This window comes from Pongo abelii, chromosome 11 (assembly GCF_028885655.2).
Source record: "Pongo abelii isolate AG06213 chromosome 11, NHGRI_mPonAbe1-v2.0_pri, whole genome shotgun sequence".
Taxonomy (NCBI): Eukaryota; Metazoa; Chordata; class Mammalia; order Primates; family Hominidae; genus Pongo; species Pongo abelii.
In genome coordinates, this window is record NC_071996.2 from 54,969,852 (window position 1) to 54,988,461 (window position 18,610).

General features: G+C 40.0%; 1 protein-coding gene across 11 annotated transcripts in view; it reads left to right on the plus strand.

Annotated features, from left to right (window-relative positions):
- The window catches only part of FMNL2 (formin like 2), a 313,912-nt gene that overhangs the window by 208,225 nt on the left and 87,077 nt on the right, over positions 1-18,610 (plus strand). For 10 of the 11 annotated variants that reach the window (XM_054548876.2, XM_054548878.2, XM_054548874.2 and 7 more), the window contains exons 4-6: positions 4,001-4,077; positions 13,709-13,792; positions 15,849-16,001. In XM_054548876.2, coding sequence (XP_054404851.2) covers positions 4,001-4,077; positions 13,709-13,792; positions 15,849-16,001 — 314 coding nt within the window. The remainder of the gene's footprint in view (positions 1-4,000; positions 4,078-13,708; positions 13,793-15,848; positions 16,002-18,610) is intronic. The other variant, XM_054548880.2, reaches the window with a different exon arrangement.

Genomic DNA, 18,610 nt, shown 5'->3' on the forward strand with positions numbered 1-18,610 from the left:
GAGGAAGATGCTTAGAAGGAAGAGGTGGACTTCCTCCTGGCACAGTCCCAGTTTTCCTTTAGATCAGCTGTTTCTGGGTTTAGGCAAAGAGAACAAAGTGAAACAAAACAACAGATAAGCTTCCCAGAAAATGTTTTGCTTCCTCATAAATAATAAACTGGAGCAGGACAAAAGATGTCTGTTTGGGCCTTCATTCCTGACATTTCTGCCCTGGCCCGTGTGCGTTCACCTGAATGGCTGTGTTTGGTCTGTGCCTCATCTTTCAAGATCAGTCATTCAGCTCAGAAAAAATAAAATGGATGGTGGATTAACCACCCCTGCTTTAGTAAGATTCTGTCAGGAACTGGCAGGAGGAAATGATCTGTTCCACACAACATAATTGTAATGCTTAAAGCCTGGAAAAAAAGGAGATTTGTTGAAATAAGACATGGCTTGCAGTTAAAATGAGCTTAAAATTCTCAGCTGTATTATGGTGGGGGAGAAAAAGATTTCAAATCGGGGCTTAAAATTTCAGCCAGACAGTCTAGGTTGGGCAGTTTTCCTTTAACTGTGTCTGGAGTCCTCGAATACTTGATTCGTTAATCTTTTGTGCAAATTGAATAGAAGATACTTAATTTGCTTTTTTTAAAAAAATTTTTAAGCATTTTCTATTTAGATTTTCTTCTAAATAGTTTTAAATGAAACCTCTAGGGCAGGAAAGGAAGAGCCTAAATTAGATATCTCTGTGAACAGAACTCTCCAAACCAGCCTCCTTATTTAATACCAGGAAGTGATTAGTCTGTGTTTAAAGGAGTCTGGTCCTTTGCTGGCGCTGCAGTTGTGAGATGAAACCTATTGTAGGGCTCATCCTGGGCTCAGCTGCCTCTGTGGGCTCATCCCAGGCCTCCCTTGATGGGGAGGGAAGGGAGAATAGTACAGACTGCTCATGGATCCTCTCTGGCTCCCCACGGGCACATAATTTCTCTTCATAGTGTTTTAAAGCATTCTGGATACATTTTAGAAGTGCAAAGTGTTAGCACTCATTGTGTATATATTAGAGAAGTGGACTCCAAGACTTCCCAGCGTAGCACTGGGTGCCCTTGTGCCTGATGGCATATGTAAGGGATGACCTTGCCCTGAGGAAGCAGAAGGCAGCATTAGGGGCTGGGTGTTAGTTCCTTTGTGTTGCTATAAAGAAATACTTAAGGCTGGGTAATTTATGAGGAAAACAGGTTTATTTTGGCCTACGGTTCTTTAGGCTGTACAGGAAGTGTGGTGCTGACATTTGCTTCTAGTGAGGGCCTTGGGGTTTACAATCATGGCGGAAGGCTAAGGGGGAGCAGGCGTGTCACATGGTGAGCAAGAGGGAGGAGGTAACAGCCTCTCTTAAACAGCCAGATCTCACAGGAACTCTTAGGAGTAAGAAGCCACTTATTATCGCGAGGACAGCACCAAGTAGTTCAGGCGCTGTCTGCCCCCATGACCCAAATACCTCCCACTAGGCCCACCTCCAACATTGGAGGTCCTGTTTCAACGTGGGATTTGGAAGGGACAAATATCCAAAGTATATCAGGGGCCCAGCAGAAGCAAAGGCTGCAGGGAATGAGTCAGAAGTGCATACAACACAGAGCTTGGAAGGCTGAGTTATTTTCTGACAACCACCTGTGCAGGCAGCCGGAGACTTAGGACTCTGACATGGCAGTGGCCACATTGAGCAGCCAGCACATCTGGAAATGGTTGCCTTAGCTGTGTGACCAGAGACCCTAGAATTTTTTGTCTCCTTTCTCTTCCCTTCTCTTCCCTTCTCTATATACACAGCAGACTGCCTGCTCCATCCTACTGACTCTTCTCTACTCTATTCCTAATTTTTAGCTCCAAAGAAGAGTTTAAAGAGAGAGAATACCTTTAGCTGCCCATCCTGCACTACTTGCCCCCATTCTTTTTTTTTTTTTTTTTTTGAGATGGAGTCTCGCTCTGTTACCCAGGCTGGAGTGCAGTGGCACGATTTCGGCTCACTGCAACCTCTGCCTCCCAGGTGCAAGCAATTCTCGTGCCTCAGCTTCCTGAGTAGCTGGGATTACAGGCTTATGCTACCATGCCTGGCTAATTTTTGTACTTTTTAGTAGTGACGGGGTTTCTCCATGTTGGCCAAGCTGGTCTCGAACTCCTGATGTCAGGTGATCCACCCACCTTGGCCTCCCAAAGTGCTGGGATTACAGGCGTGAGCCACTGAGCTTGGCCATGACTCCATTTTCAAGCTAAGTACTGTGCTGAGCCTCCTCATTGCTGGGAAGTGGTCTAGGAAGCTCTGGGGTTGGGTGTCCTCCAAACTCTCAAGTATGCCACCATTTGTTAGGCCTATTTCGACAGAAGAGGGGAGTGCCTCTCTTTTCCATCACATTGGGGATATTTTTATTTCCTATTTCTTACTATACCTGGATTCTGGAAACCTGACATGGTCTTTTTAGATTGTCTTGGGAATGGCATTTATGGAGGAATTGTGAGACTATCTGCTTCCTTGGGGGCTCTGCCTAGAAGCAGCTGGTGGGGAAGCCAGGGGCTTTCAGAAGAAGATGACAGGGTAACAGGAGCCTGCTGTGCTGAGCCGTGCTTCAGGCCTTCATGGGCTACCAAGTCCCGGGTGTGGGTGTAGCTCTTGCCACCCCACATTCTGGAATCCTTACTTCCATCCTCCTTCCTTTTCTTCTTGTCCTTGGAGCTGAAGGACTCTGTCCACTGCAATTGTGGCAGCAGAGGAGAGAGGTCCTTTATATCCTGAGCCAGAATTCTCAAAGCTCTTTCCTGTAAACAGTGTGACATAAAGGTGGTTCAGGTTTGTAGCACAGATAGCCTGGAACTCCTCTTAGGAGGCGCTGACATCAAGTTTTCTTCCTTCAAAGTGGCCTGAGACTGTCACTTTAAATAAATATTTCTGTAGGAAAATGTGTTCCAAAGGACTGATGTGCAATGTAGCCCATTGATATCTTGGAAATGATTTAGGGTCAAGAGGCTAGAGAGGTGTATATTAACACATTTACTATCAGAGGTGGATTCAGTGAAGAAAGAAGCCCCGAGGGAGTCCTGGAAGGTTAGGTGGGATTTTAACAGGCAAGGGAATGAGGAAGGGCAGTTCACGTCAGGATGGCGGTGTGCTCTGGAGGAAGGACCCTCTAAGTGAGGAATAAGGGGCAGAGGTAGCGCTGCATGTTTATTTTTGCAACGTGTTAGGTCGCGCAGAAAAAAAATTAACATAGCAGACCTGAGACTGCTATGCTTAGCAAAGGGCCTGCTTGCAAGGTTGGCCCTTGGCTGGCATCTGGGAACTTGTGTTTGACGGGGGAAAGTTCCTACCATTTCCTGATAAGAATGTTTCCCTGTGCCTAAACTGTTTATGAAAACAACACGGCTTATGCCGAATGCCTCTTTTCCTTCTGGGAGTCTGAATTTGTGTTATGTACTAGGCAGAGAGTTGCCTATTAAACCAGCTCCCAATAAGAACCTGGCCACTGAGTCTCTAATGAGCTTTATGCATGTTGTCATTTGTGTCTCCTCGGGGAGAGGACTCCTGGAAGATTGCACCTGGTTTCCTGCACGTTTTATCCTATGCGCCTTTTCTCTTTGCTGATCTTGGTTTGTATTCTTTTACTGTAATATATCATAGCCACGGGTATGACAGTATGCTGAGTCCTTTGAGTGCTCCTAATGAATCATTGAAACTGGAGGTAGTACTGGGGTCCCTGACCCATAGGAATATTGGTGAATATTGTTGTGTGTGTGGGGTAGGGAAATAAAATCTACTTACTGAAAGGCACATTACATAAAACAAGGACTTTTTGTAGTCCTTTCTCAGTAGCTAATTTTCATGGTGAGGAAAATTTGTGTGCTCTGCAACAAAAAAAGTGAGGGAAGCCCATTTTAGAAGTGAAGATATTTTTCATATTGTGTTAAATTTATTATAACTAAGCTTCAGTTATAGCAGTTGCTAAAATATTTTGTGAGAATATGTGTTCTTGAATTATAGAAATTCAGACGGCGTGTTCAAGAATCTACACAAGTGCTACGAGAACTGGAAATTTCTTTAAGAACCAACCACATTGGGTAAGTATACCCCTTTAACATCTTAGCTCTAAAGCTTTTGGACACTTTACAAAGTAACTGAATCATATCCAAAGAATTGAGCTTCCTTATGGGTCATTATAAATTAAAAGACTGAGGTTTTAGTAGATGAAACCTTTGTTAGTACTCAAATTACTTACTGCCCAAGAATCAGCAGAAGCAAGACAGATAGTCCTTGATTTGGAATTCATAACAATTCTATATTTCTTTGAGTGGGTGCAGTAAATATGGACACTTGGTTTCATGTGTGCATAACAATTCTCTGGCATATCAGAAACCCTCAATAGTACGTGTAGACTGAGATCTTGGAAAATCTCTAAGCTTCTACTGTAGTTCTCCAAGTTGGTTGGTTGAAGCTGCTTTATTTCTCTTTCATTAATTCTCTAGAGTTTCTGGCCAGAAGGGGACGGAAGCTGGAATAATGTCACTTGACTCACCTCACTGCACTCAGACACATTCTCAGTCTCTTTTTCATACATCTCAAAACCTCAGGACCATGAAGTGTAAATCCACTCCGGGAAAATAAAGTTCAGGGAATCTGTGCACTAAGCATTCTGAGTTTCTTTCAGGCAACGACATGGTGCTTTGCCTCAGGCAAGAACAGCAATATTATATTCTCCCTTACCCCTGGGTGGCCTAATTGTACCATGTCTTAAAACAAGATGGCTTCCCTCTGAGGCAGAATGATATCAGGTATCCAATTTTGTAGCCCTCCTTCTGCCCAAAGCACCTGCGTAACATTGGGCAAGCTATTTAACCCCTTTGGTTTTGATTCTTTGAGCTTTACAATGAGAGGACTATCGACTTTTAGATCTTTTAGAATTTTCTCATGACGTTCTTTGCAAGTCTATTGGAAATGAATTTTGATGTATATATATTGCACTTTAGTTTTACAGAGTATCCTGTAACATACAGTAAGTTCTGTCTCATTGATAGTTCTTCTTGGAAACCATGAGTTTAAGTGAAATAATGTTGTTATAAAACCTCCCCCCCCATCAATGTCATAATGAAATAATGTTATTTGAGGTTAAGTAAGGACTTGATGTGGATTTATTATGTAGATAAAGGTTTACTTCAGACTGCTGTAAGCCATTCAAATGGTTAATTAGCATAGTTATTTCAAAATAAACTTTTAGAAACTGTAGAAATGCTATTGTGATTGATAGGTGATGGAACTTGGGTAAGAATGTGCATTTCTTAAATGATAACCAGCAGGTTTTTCACCTTGAGAATGAAATATTCAGAAAATGAATTAATTCTAGACTTTGTCCCTGAAAATGGGCTATAGAACAAAGAATCATAGAATCATGATTTTAGAACTGGAAAAGAAATTAAGAATTGCCTAATGCCTCATTTTACAGATTAAAAGAATTAAAGACCAGAGAAGGTGAGTGAATTGCACAAAGTATACAGCTGTAGAGCCAGGTGCTTTGGCTCAAGTTGCTCTGTTGCTTTTCCTGTATGACTTATGCTGGCAGCCGTTTCCCTGAAAGTAAATAAGATTATCAGGGATCTGGGATCAAAGCAATGAGGCTTGTCTGCTGGGGATGAAGATGGTGGTAGTTTAATACTTTTGGGCATTTAGACTCAGGACATTTAAATACTTTCCAATATTTATGGATCAGGAGCTAGATTCGATTTTGTTTGGTCCAACCCTTTGCCTTTGGCCCTTTTAACTGAAAATGGTGGAATGAACTGCAGCCAGGATTTCTACAAATTGTCAAAAAGCATTTCTTAGGCTGAGTGTGGTGGTTCACATCTGTAATCCTAGCACTTTGAGAGGCTGAGGCAGGTGGATCACCTGAGGTCAGGAGTTCGACACCAGCCTGGCCAACATGGTGAAACCCCATCTCTACTAAAAATACAAAAAATTAGCCAGGCATGGTGGTGCGTGCTTGTAGTCCCAGCTGCTTGGGAGGCTGAGGCAGGAGAATCACTTGAACCTGGGAGGTGGAAGTTGCAGTGAGCCGAGATCATTCCACTGCACTCCAGCCTGGGTGACAGAACAAGACTCTATCTCACCAAAAGAAAAAAAAGCATTTCTTTAAGCATTGCCAAAGTAATGTGAAATTGACCATCAAATATAAAAGGAAGATGATCATTTCCAACACAAATTTGGCTGAATAGAAGAACCTTGGTTGGGTTGAAGCCAGTGCAGTCTGCAAGCAATTGGAGTGGTTTGTTGTTGAGGATACTATAGGCATATTGAAAGATTCTTAGATTTCTTTCATCCTTACCAGGTAGTTTCCCTTGCCCACCATCTATGTGAGGTACTCTGAAAGCTTTGGCTTTAGCAGCAGAAAAATTCATGGAGATGCATTGTCTGATTGTATGCAACCAATCACTAGCATAAACTTACGTGAAGTAAAACCACACAACCAGATTGTGACCATCTTGCCTGTTCTGAAAACCCAAACCTGAACTCACTCTTTGTTATGTAAACTAACTGGCTTGATCTCACTTGATAGGGATATCTTCTGAAAAAGTACTCAATAATGATGAAAATAATCAGTTACTAAAATGAAGAATTCTTGGAATGCAAGGTGCTATATAAGGAAGCCATATATTTTATTGTACTGTTAAAAATACTGTAATAGATAGATAATTCAGGGCTGAGTGTGGTGGCCCACACCTGTATTCTCAGTACTTTGGGAGGCCGAGGCAGGAGGATTACTTGAGCCCAAGAGTTTGAGACCAGCTTGGGTAACATAGTGAGACCTTGTGTCTACAAAAAAATAAAATATTAGCCAGTCACAATGGCATGTACCTGTAATGCCTGGGACACTGAGGCAGAAGAATCAATTGGGCCCATGAGTTTGAGGCTGCAGTGAGCAGCCATTGCACTCTCTGAGTAACAGAGTGAGACCCTGTCTCAAAAAATAAAAGTAAAAAATCGGTGCCCATTTGCTCAAATTTTTGCTATGCCCCTTTCTAGTTATTTAACCTTAGATAAGTTATGTAGGTTTTCTGCACTTACTACGTGACCCAAGTTAAATTCTCATTGATAAAATTAGTATAATACTTACATCATAGGAATATTGTAAGGATTAGATGACGTAACTTATAAATTCCTAATAAAGGGTCTGAAACATAATAGTTACTCAGTATATGATAGTTGTTTGTTATGCTTGTTGCAAATAATTATCTGCAGTATTCAACAGTATTATATATCTCTAAGGATATACATCTCTTATATATATCTCTAAGGAATTCCCTAAGGCAGAGAGTATTATCATCTTTATCTAAAATTATCCTGACACCCAGGAGATTATGATACCCAGAAATTAAAAAGGAGGGATTACATTTACAATCTACTTGTCCTAAAAAAAATTGTTCTGGGCACATGCTTGCTTTTCAAGGTTAAAGACTTGAGCTTTACCAAGATAACATTCTGAGCTGCAGCTTTGTCAAGCAAAGGACTTGTTCTGAGTTTTGATATAAGCCTAAAACTCTATAAATGGAACAATCTTCTGAGAAAGAAAATTAATTTTCTTTGAGTCAAATTGAAATAAGAATTGGACTAGAAATAATCCCATTCACTTACTCTTAGGAACTATAATAATATACAAGAATTGGATTATGACTTATCTAAGCCTTTGAAATTACTTGAAATACCCTTGAAATGATCCACATAGTGTTAGAATACACTAGCCATGCAGTGTGAGTAGGCAGATGCCATGGTGCTTAAGATGTCAGAGTGATAGGATTTAAATGGTGGTGAGGGTGAACTGGACAGATTTACCAGCTTTATTCTGTGGAACTGATGTGTACGCTGTCTCTCTTTGCAGGGAATTTATTGTAGTAAAGCTGCCTGTAATGATAGAAAATTACTTTTCATCCTCAGTGCGAGGTCACAGAAGTTCTGAAAGATGCTCATTTCACTTTCTCATTGTGGTGTAGAGAGAACAGGCATGAGACTGCAGAAGGAATGTGGCAAGTTGGCAAGGAGGGGAAGGAGGTTTGTAGAAAAGGGAAGATGCTGAGGAACTGCTTAGTTAATGTCGTCTTCTCTCCTGCCCGCCAGACTTCTTTATGAATCAGTGCTGGCTGAGCCAGGCCAAAAGACAGGAGAGTGACAAAGGCTGCTTTTAACATGCATACAACACGTATGGGTGTGTATGTGTGTATCAAGCTGCCTTATGATTAACTTATTCCTAGATGGTACTTTTTTAGAAACCATCAAGGTTATAAACATTTTGTCATTTATTAAGCACGGTGTTAGGTACTTTACGTTTGTTATTCTGTGTATTTCCTACAAAAATCTTATTGACCATTAGCCCTGAATCCCTGTTTTACAGATGAGAATACTGAGGGTCATCTATTAAGTACCTTGCTCAATTCCACACAAGTTAGAAGCACTGAGATTTGAGCCTAGATATGGTCACTTCTGAAATTTGTTACTAAACTAGCAATTCTCACATTTTTTTTTTTTGGTTTTAGAATGCCTTTATACTTTTAAATTATTTTTGAACCCCAATAAGCTTTTGTTTAGATGTGTCAAATCTATTAATGTTTACAATATTAGAAATTAATACTGATAAATTTTAAATATCTTTAATAAAATGTAATATTTAATAACATTTAATTTAAATACATAAATATAAAATAAATGTTATATATTAACATAAATATTAATACACTATAAATTAAATGACATGTTTTATGAAAAATATTCTTCAAATCCAAAAAAAAATTGGTGACAAAGGCTGCATTGGTTTAATTTTTGCAGATTTCCTTAGCATCTGGTTAATAGTTGGCAGCTAGATTCTCCTATCTGAGTCAACATTCAGTTTGTCGTGATCTGTTTTGATTGATGTATATGAAGAAAATTGGGTCTTATACATACTTAGAGACGAGTTTTTTTTAATGGTCTTTTCAGATAATTGTGGATATTCTTTTTTTGGTAGTACCCCCAAAATTGAACGGCTGGTAACTAATTCTTACAGATAGCTATAATGTAGAGTCTGAAATCATATCAATGAACTTTTTGTGCTCTGTTATATTAAAATCCACTGGCCAGGCGCTGTGGCCTGCAGTCTCAGCAACTTTGGAAGGCCAAGGTGGGCAGGATGGCTTGAGCCTGGGAGTTTGAGACCAGCCTGGGTAACATGGCGAACCCGTCTCTACAAAAAATACAAAAATTAACCGGGTGTGGTGGCATGATCCTGTAGTCCCAGCTACTCAGGAGGCTGAGGTAGGAGGATCACTTGAGCCCAGGAGATTGAGGATGCAGTAAGCCATGATTGTGCCACTGCACTTCAGCCTGGGCAACAAAGTAAGACCCTGTCTCAAAAAATCCTTTGTGCTGTCTTGCACTTTGATTGGGTCGTTTTATGCATATATGAACTTGTGACGTGATTTGTTAACATCATGTTGGTCATTTGGAAGATCAGAATAACTCAGTAAAATCACATTTCTCCATTGTTGAAGCATATCCCTTTACAATGTTTTTAAAAATCACATTTGTTAATAACCACCAGTCTGATTAGAATATATTTTAAGTATTGAGAAGCTGTGAACTGACGGTGGTGAATACAGGTTTTCCAGAATTCTAATTTTTGTTTGAAAGCTCAAAGTTGGTCATCAACAGCAAATACTGTGTTATCCCTGAAAGGATGGGCTCACTTCATATTTGAGTAAATGTCTGCCACGTACCCCAAACTGAATCACCATAGTCTGTCAGTTATTTTTACAAGTACATTGACATTCCATGAAAAAATGGCTAGTTCAGCTCACAACTCAAACAATTTCACAGGTGCTTTTCCTTGAGACAACCGTGCCACTTGGGCAGGTAGCAGAAGTACTTTATGTGAGCTTCCTGTTTTGTCACGCTGAAAATGAAAAAGATGTGTACTAAATGAGTAAGCTTTAATAAAATCAATATTTTTTATTGCTTATCTAAGGGCATTCTTAAGTGAAGCTGGCCTTTTCCCCCTCCTGAGTGCATGGAGTGACAAATACAATAAATAGGTGTCTTCTTTGGTTGCAGCAGTTTTATACAGTATTTCTTTGGCATTATAAGTGTCAGTGTCAACAGATTGAAAACAACTAATGTCCTAATATTTTTGTGAAAACAGTTTTACCTTCACAGACGCCCTGAGAGGGTTTCAGGGACCCCTAGTGGTATATGGGCTATACTTCAAGAATCAGTTTGCAACACTGCCTAACAGAGTAGATCTGATGACCAGCGTTGAATCCGCACAGTGCTTCTTTCTCTTGCTTTTCATGATTTTTCATCAACTTCAGTTCCCAACATATGTCTGTAGGACCTCTCTCTAGAGGAGGCTGGCAAAAGGAATTAACTGCTTTTTCTTTCTGTTGTACAACTTTGGGCCACTTGGCTTGATCTTAGAAATTGAAAGCCAGGAACATCTCTTAAGACCTATATGAGGAGAAATAAGGTTCTAAGATTGGGGAGACAGAACAAAGATTTGATATCAAACTGTGACCAGCCTACAATAAAACAGTGACTGTTGGCATTGGCACTTACATCTCTTCCTTGCACCCAATTTCTTCCAGAACTATTTGTCATTGTCCCTGTCTTTTCCAGCTCCTAAGCATATGATTTAGAATTTGCCTAAATTCAGATTTACAGCATATGGTAATTACATTGAATCCGTGAGGCACTCAGGAAGTTATGTGTTCTGTCAGAGTCAGAAATAATTCAACTTTCCAAAACCTATAATCACCCAATTTGAAACTGTTTGCCTATTGGCAGCATATTCAAAAGTGTGTGTAGCATGCACAGAGGTGAAATGGAAATAATTTGCTATGGGAACCCTGAATATATAATATAGCCCTTGCATGATCATTTACATAAATCTGCAAAATGAGACATCCATATTCTTTGAATGTCTTTAGATTCCAGGTACTGCTTTGAAAGTTGCCCATTTTTATCTTTACCTGTTTTCTTTCCTTACTCTTAAATTTCTGTAGAAGTTCACTTTGAACTCCAATTGAAAGTGGCCAGTTCTCTCCAATACAGAAAGTTCCAAGTCAAGAAGGGGTAGGGACTGAGATAATAGTTAGAAAAATGGGGGCTCTTTTTTCTTGTCATCCATACCCTTATTGCTGAAATGACTTTGCTAAGCTAACCTGATACCATTTGATAAAGTGGGGAAGGTAGCCAGCCCTGAAAGACTGATCTCATTCTTTCCTAAAGCAGCCAGGGGTGTCAGGACTAGATCAAATCCCAAGGAGGATCTTGTAGCTTTGAAAAAGATGTTAACTGCATGACATTAAATCAGGGGTAGAACATGTCACACTTTAGCTGACCTTTTAGGAGGCGGGCAGCAGGCTGTTGTTACCTTTTACTCAGAAAATTGTCTTTGAGGCCCTTTCACTCAGAGTCAGGAAGTGGTGATGGGGGCATGGATAAGGACTCTGAAGTGAAGTAAGAGGAGCCAGTGAGTATTCTTTATCCCTGCATTAAAACATATGCATATTAGCATGTTAAGTGAATTGTAGCTCTGGCTGTACTTGGCTATTTCCTACCTTAAAAAAATTTAGTTTTTCATCTATAGGTCACTTGACTCTTGTCCAGTTGGTGGCTGAACTTTCCAATTGAGATGGAGGTGCCTGCCAGTAGTTGAGTTGACACAAGGGAAGGCACTGAGTGCATTCTGGATGGTCTGCACTCTACAGAGACTGCGTCTGGAAAATCAACCAGAAGAAACGACAATGGCTGTTTCTCTTAGCTCCTAAATTAGTGTGTTCTTATGAGCCACTGAGAATATGTACAACTGAGACTGCCCTGAAAAATCTGCCCCCCTCCCCCCGCCGTGATTATTTTTCATATTAAAAAGACACCCACCACCAAGGGCCAGTTTAAATTGTACAATCAGAGCCCATAGGCCAGACCAATGGAAAAGGCTAAGGGGCTTGAGTTTAAAGATTTTCTAATCATCAGATTTTGATATTGAGTTCCAGACTTTAAGTCTCCAGCCAGTGACAAAAAAGAAAAAAATTCTTTTTACTATTTCTAAGCTTCTAATTACTAGTATTTAAACGTGATCAATGTCTCCTGAGACCTAGCACCACAGAAAGTACTTAAATAAAAAATAAGTATCTAGTAGATGCTGTGAGATTGTGTATGTGGCTGTTTTGAAATGAAACTTCAGCCTCCACCAGTAGCCAGCCCTGTTAGTTTTGTCTAGGTCTCATAACAAAGCCACTTTGTGAGGCCTACCAGGTGGTATTTTCCTTGTCACTGTTGCCACTCCAGGTCTCTCTTAAATTAAATGTTATATGTTTACTAGCAGCTATGCCAAGTGCATAGGTATTGCAGTTGCCTCTCTGAGGCACTTGGGGGGAAAACACAAGGCAGTCTTTCTACTTTCCCACTTTGCTGCCTCCTGGAAATACCTGCAGACCTGGGGTGGGTTTGCATCATGGAGATGACAGGACTAGAAGAAAGAATGACCTCGAGGATGAAACAAAGAACCCCTTCCTCCTGCCAACAATTAAAACAAACAAACGAAAAACCAAATATCCTGATTCCATAGGATTGTTTTCTGCCTTTTAAGACAAAGACCTCAAGGGGTTGCTCATGCTTAAGGGATACTTGGTAGAATTGTCCTACTGTTATTTTAATAACTAACAAAACTGGCTTCCATAGTCACTATCATGTCCATAGCTGGTCAGACTTTTTAGCTTGGTGTTTCTGGAGGAAAGCAACCATTGTGGAATGCAGGTGGCAGATGTACCTCAAGTGGCATTTCAGCGATAGTAGTAGATCTTTTAACTTGTTATTTGTTGGAGTTTGAAACTTAGTGAAGATTTAATCAGGTACCATATGTTGTTTGAAGATGAATGCACTGGAGGAAATCTGTAAAAGGGGGTGGTGACATTTTACATCCACCTCCCTAAAGATTCTGTTTGACCCCCCCATCAGGATTATTATGAAGAACAAATAAGAATGTATAAGCATTCTCCATGCACTGTGGAGCACCATTCAAATGCAAGATGGTATTATTTAAAAATGAATTTTTTAAAAAACCTGATATTTGTCATGTGCCGGCCTTGATGATAGTATGCGGTGCCTGCAGCTTTTTAAAAGGTTTTAACATTCATGGAAAAAGTTAAGCAAATCATTATCCCTATTGAATTTCTAGAAGACCATAGACAGTGGTCTCTCATTGGCTAGTTTAGTGGTTTCTGTAGCTTAGTGTGCCAAGGAGTTGAACTTGGATTTGGATCCCGCCTGGATTTTTGTGGTTATGTTGTCATGTCCCCCATCTGCCTCATTGTCCATAGTCTTGCTTCCTTCCACAAGCAGGCTGTAGATCAATTGTGGTGGAAAAAGTACATTAAGCAAGTGCCTTCTTTAAAGAAAGTTTCTTACAGATTATCTTAAATCCTCTAAGCAGTAAAATGCAAAGATGGCCCACATGTACTTTTTGGCCCTTATTTTTGCACATTAAAAAGTTGTGGTTTTCTTAGTTACCATATCTGAAAAGCTCCTGCCTCATGTGAAGTAGTCTAGGCCTTCCTCCCTATGTCCTTTCAGGCAATGAAAGTTTCTTGTGGAAAAAACAAAACTTTGCATTGTGTCCTTTCCATGGCAGGTCATGTGATCAGTTTCTCCAATGATTTTTTTTTTTCCCCCCAACAGATGGGTCAGAGAATTTCTGAATGAAGAAAACAAAGGTCTTGATGTTCTAGTGGAATATCTCTCATTTGCACAGTACGCAGTAACGTAAGTAAAACTTGGCTTGCTTGCATTTGAATTTTATGTGGTCACAGCAGATGCTACTCAGTGGTAAAATTATACACCACACAGAGGGCAGAAACTCAGAAGCAGATGTGCTAGGGCTTAGGGAGGTTTGTTTCTGTTTGGGTAACTAAAAACAAATCACATAATGGTATTAGAAATGCCTTTAAGGCAGAAGTAAAACAGGTGAATAAAAATCACCCTTAAAAGAGCCCTTATTTTCAAAAGTAATGCTTTCTTTAGGGCTTAAGTTACATATATGGAAGAATAGTCTAACAGTGAAAGAGGTATGTGATAAATCACTAGGCGATGCAAAAGAATGACTCCCTTTTTCTTTTAAAAATGATGCCTGCATGTATATTTGCATATGCTAGTAAGTGCATAGAAAATGATTGCAGAAACAGATACCAAACACAGTGGCACTTGAGGGAGAGGTAACAGGAGGCTATTCCTTTTTCCTTGATATGTATTTGTATTGTTTTGATTTTCTGCCCATAAGCTGAAGGGGAGTAAAAACTGGAGTGCAGTGGCATGATCTCGGCTCACTGCAACCTCTGATCAAGTGATTCTCCTGCCTCAGCCTCCTGAGAAGCTGGAATTACAGGCACCCACCACCATGCCCGGCTAATTTTTGTATTTTTAGTAGAGACGGGGTTTCACCATGTTGGGCAAGCTGCTCTCGAACTCCTGGCTTCAGATGATCCACCCGCCTCGGCCTCCCCAAAGTGTTGGGGTTTCAGGTGTGAGCCACTGCGCCCAACCTAGAAGCACTGATTTCTATGTGTGTTTCCTTTTTCTGCTGTGTGAGAGTGAGGATGAGCTGAGAGGAACACACGCTGAATGGCGTGGGAGCTGCAGAGTAGCCTAGCGAGGGCGTCAATGCCACGAGTGATTTCAGGATGCCCTCCTCGTCTTACCTTCTCTCATCTCAGTGACTGCTTTCTCTTTTTAGCAGTTAAAATTTTATTAGATTACCCCATTCTAACTCTTTTATGTTCAGCATTACCTCCTGCAGCCAAAGGCATGACAGAATTGTGACCAGATGCCTCCATGGACTTTGTGCATCTATCTCTGCTATCTGATTAGTCTTTTATAGGTTAAAGTCATCACCAATTTTCAGATGAAGATTCTAACCAAATATTTTATTTTGGCAGTTATACTTTTATAAAAAGTTACACTTTGATTTCCAATATGTATTATTGTTTTTTCTTCTGCAGTATCCTCTAAGATTTTCCTGAGGATATTAAGTGTAGCTACCTTCTGATTGTTCTACTGTCTGATCAGGTGTTGCTATGGATAGAAACAATTAATACAATTTCTTTTTTTTTTTTTTTTTTTTGAGAAAGCACAGTTACTTTGTGAGGGAGAAAGTGCATGGAGCACAAAAGCCTGTCTGTTTAAAAACTTTGTTCCTAAAACTATACAAGAATGAGCAAGTTAACTTGTCATTTATTCTAACATGGTTAACGTGAGTAATAACCTCAAAAAATGTCAGAGAAACAACAGTCTTACTTTAAAGAGCACCACACTGGGAGGAGATTCCAAAATCAAAGCAAATCCATAACTTTGCTAGTAATGTATTGCATATGCTTGGAAAAGTACACTTGCCAACACACTAGGAGAAAATGCTCAGTGAAAATTGATGGGTAGGAATAAATTAGTATAAGCCTAACATATTGACTTGTTAAAGCAAAATGAAGACAGCTGTAAGATCTTTTCCCCCTTCCATCATACCAATGTTAGTGACTTATGTATTAGCAAGCCTTATAAAATAAAATACAAATAATATATCACTATTTAATTTTTGCTGCTCATTGTTCCATTATTCTTTTGCCAGACCCATTATTTGTCATTCTGTATTTTTAAAGCTAACACTGAGCCCATAGAAATTCCGTTGTATTTCCTTTCCAGTTTTCTTTGTTTACAAAGACTTTGCATACTAAGGTGCAGATGTCTTGTAGGAACAGCAAGTTGTACATGTTCGTTTATACGTGTGAATGTGAATTTTTCAGTCTTCAATGGCATTTCTCTTTTGTTTTAGTTTTGACTTTGAAAGTGTGGAGAGTACTGTGGAGAGCTCGGTGGACAAATCAAAGCCCTGGAGTAGGTCCATCGAGGACCTGCACAGAGGGAGCAACCTGCCCTCACCTGTGGGCAACAGTGTCTCCCGCTCTGGAAGACATTCTGCACTGCGGTGAGTTCGTTTAATCAGGAGGCAACTTTGGCAGGATGCACTGGGACGGCAGGCTCCTACTTCTATTGATGATTCTGGGCACTGTGTCTCATAAATTGCCACACAGCACTTTCATTTGCAATGACTCTAAATGAACGTTTCTTTAGGAGTTCATGGGATCTTCCCTTAGGCAATGTTTGATAACTTTAAATAGCTTCTGGAAACACCATACCTTGATTCAGCATAGAAGGTGGGAAAATTCTGCTGCCAAGTGATAGAACAGGGTAGTCTCATAGGCAGATAAGGTTCTGAAACCAGGGGAATGTTGACATCCTGATGGAGGTACTGTTTCCAGGGTAGAGGCAGCACTTAGAGATCTGGGATCTCTGCCCCTTGTTACCCTTTGTCCTTCTGCTCTCTTTCATTTCTCCAGTGGTAGCTCAGGTTGTGTGCTGTGGGGTGTTTTCTTAGCCATGGGTACAGAATGCTGTAGTGATAATTTTTATTAGTGAGATGCCATAAAGCAGTGTTCCTTTGATTAGATATGCTTCAATTGTCAACCTTTTTTTTTTTTTTTTTTTTTTTTTTTTGAGATGGAATCTCACTCTTGTTATCCAGGCTATAGTGCAGTGGCACAATCTTGGCTCACTGCAGCCTCCACCTCCTGGGCTCAAGCGATTCTCCTGCCTCAGCCTCCCAACTAGCTGGGATTACAGGCACCTGCCACCATGCCCAGCTAATTTTTTTTTGTAGTTTTAGTAGAGACAGGGTTTCACCATGTTGGCCAGGCTGGTCTCGAACTCCTGACCTCAGGTGATCTGTCCACCTTGGCCTCCCAAAGTGTTGGGATTACAGGCATCAGCCACCACACCCGGCCAGTTGTCAACCTTATATTTTCTCCTAAGTATTCCCTTTCCCATCTCTCCTGGCTAAAATAGTACCATGCTAAGGGAGGATTGGTGCTGACCACCTGTACTAGTAATGGGTTTAATATTGCTGAGGTTGTTCATTCACTCATACCTATAATCATTCATTCACTGAAAAGTATTTTTGTGCTTCTTATTTGTCAGGCATAACACTTAATACTAATTGTATGTTTGTGGATAAATCAAACTCCTGCCTATGAGGACAGAGATATCATCTAGAACAAGTTTGTAAAGGTTTCTGTGGTTCATGATTTTAACACAAAATTTTATTAATAAGACCCTCATTCCAAAATGTTGCTTATTCTTTCTTTTCATTTTTTTCTGCCCTACCCCCTTACTTACTCTTTCTAGCTTAAAGTGTTTCTATCTTATTTCAGGCATGATCTGGCAAGAGGACATTATTTCTCTAAGTGTTTACGATCACTCCGGGTATTCAGTCATTGTAGTAGAATCCATATGTCAGATTGCAGCCAGTGAATATGTGGCTTTCAGACCTTTGGATTTGGTTGTCTAATTACCTCTTGTCCTTTTGACTTGGTTTTTGGTCATGGAAAGTTAAACATTTCTCTGTAATGAAGTTAAGTTCTGCTGAAGGATTTGATATTTGGGTGTGATACCTCCAATAAATCATTTAGATTTTCCTTGTTTAGAACTGGAAAAAAATGTTAATGGGTTTGGAATGAATTGATTCAATATTAAGAGCAGTGTTTTAATTCACCTTATTATATTTGCAGTAGGCCAAAGGTTGTGCAACCTGCTAATCTGCATCAGCTTCACATGTGGGCAGGAATATATGGGCTGATTTGGCAGATATATAAAGAAAGGCTAATTGTCTGAAGAATTTCCTGATCACCTTGGTACTGGAATGGAAATTCTCACCACTAGTTTAACTGTAATTATTTGTAAGGGATTTAATTTACAAAGTACATTTTAATTTGGTTTTCTATCATTGGACACTTAGAAAGTATCATATATTGCCAAGCTACCACCTTAATAAGGATTCGTTTTTCTGATAATAATTCAGTATGCTTACTTTTTAAAGTATTTTTTCCAGTAGAGCAGAAGAATCGGGAAAATCTGGGAAACTTCCCAGGTTCAGGGAGGGATGTAACCCTGGATGCTGGAGGTCGAGGGACATCCAAGGCCAGCCTGTTCTGCTTCACAGTTTTGCTTCAAAGTGGATCTTGCTAGAATTAATTTCAAATTGGAGAGTCAGACCAAAAGCATGCAGATAGGGAAATTGTATCTGGAAAAACACAGGAATTATATATATGATGTTTCTGGTTGGCAGGTGTGCTTGAAGATGACCAGCTAAGAAATCAATACCACATTCTTCTGTTTTGTGTTTTAATATTTTCAAGCTCAAGAACAGAACATTTAAATTTCCTTTGATTCTGCTTTATGGTTTCTAGTAGCTCAAGAAAGCCGATAAGGCAGTAACTTTCATGCCACTTAAGGACCTGAAGCTTAGATTTTTGTTTTGTTTTTTAAACAATGTATATCAATAGTTTTCCAGCTCTTGTGGTTCGTGGATTTATGTCTGGATTCTAATTCTGTATTTGGTCATTGGATATAGTATCTGTGACATAAAAACAGCAATCAGAAGTACAGGCATATGGTACATGTTGCTTTTCATATACCCAAAGATTGTTTACTTTTTTTTCTTTTCCTCCTTCTCTCCCCTTTCTTCTCCTCACACTGCCT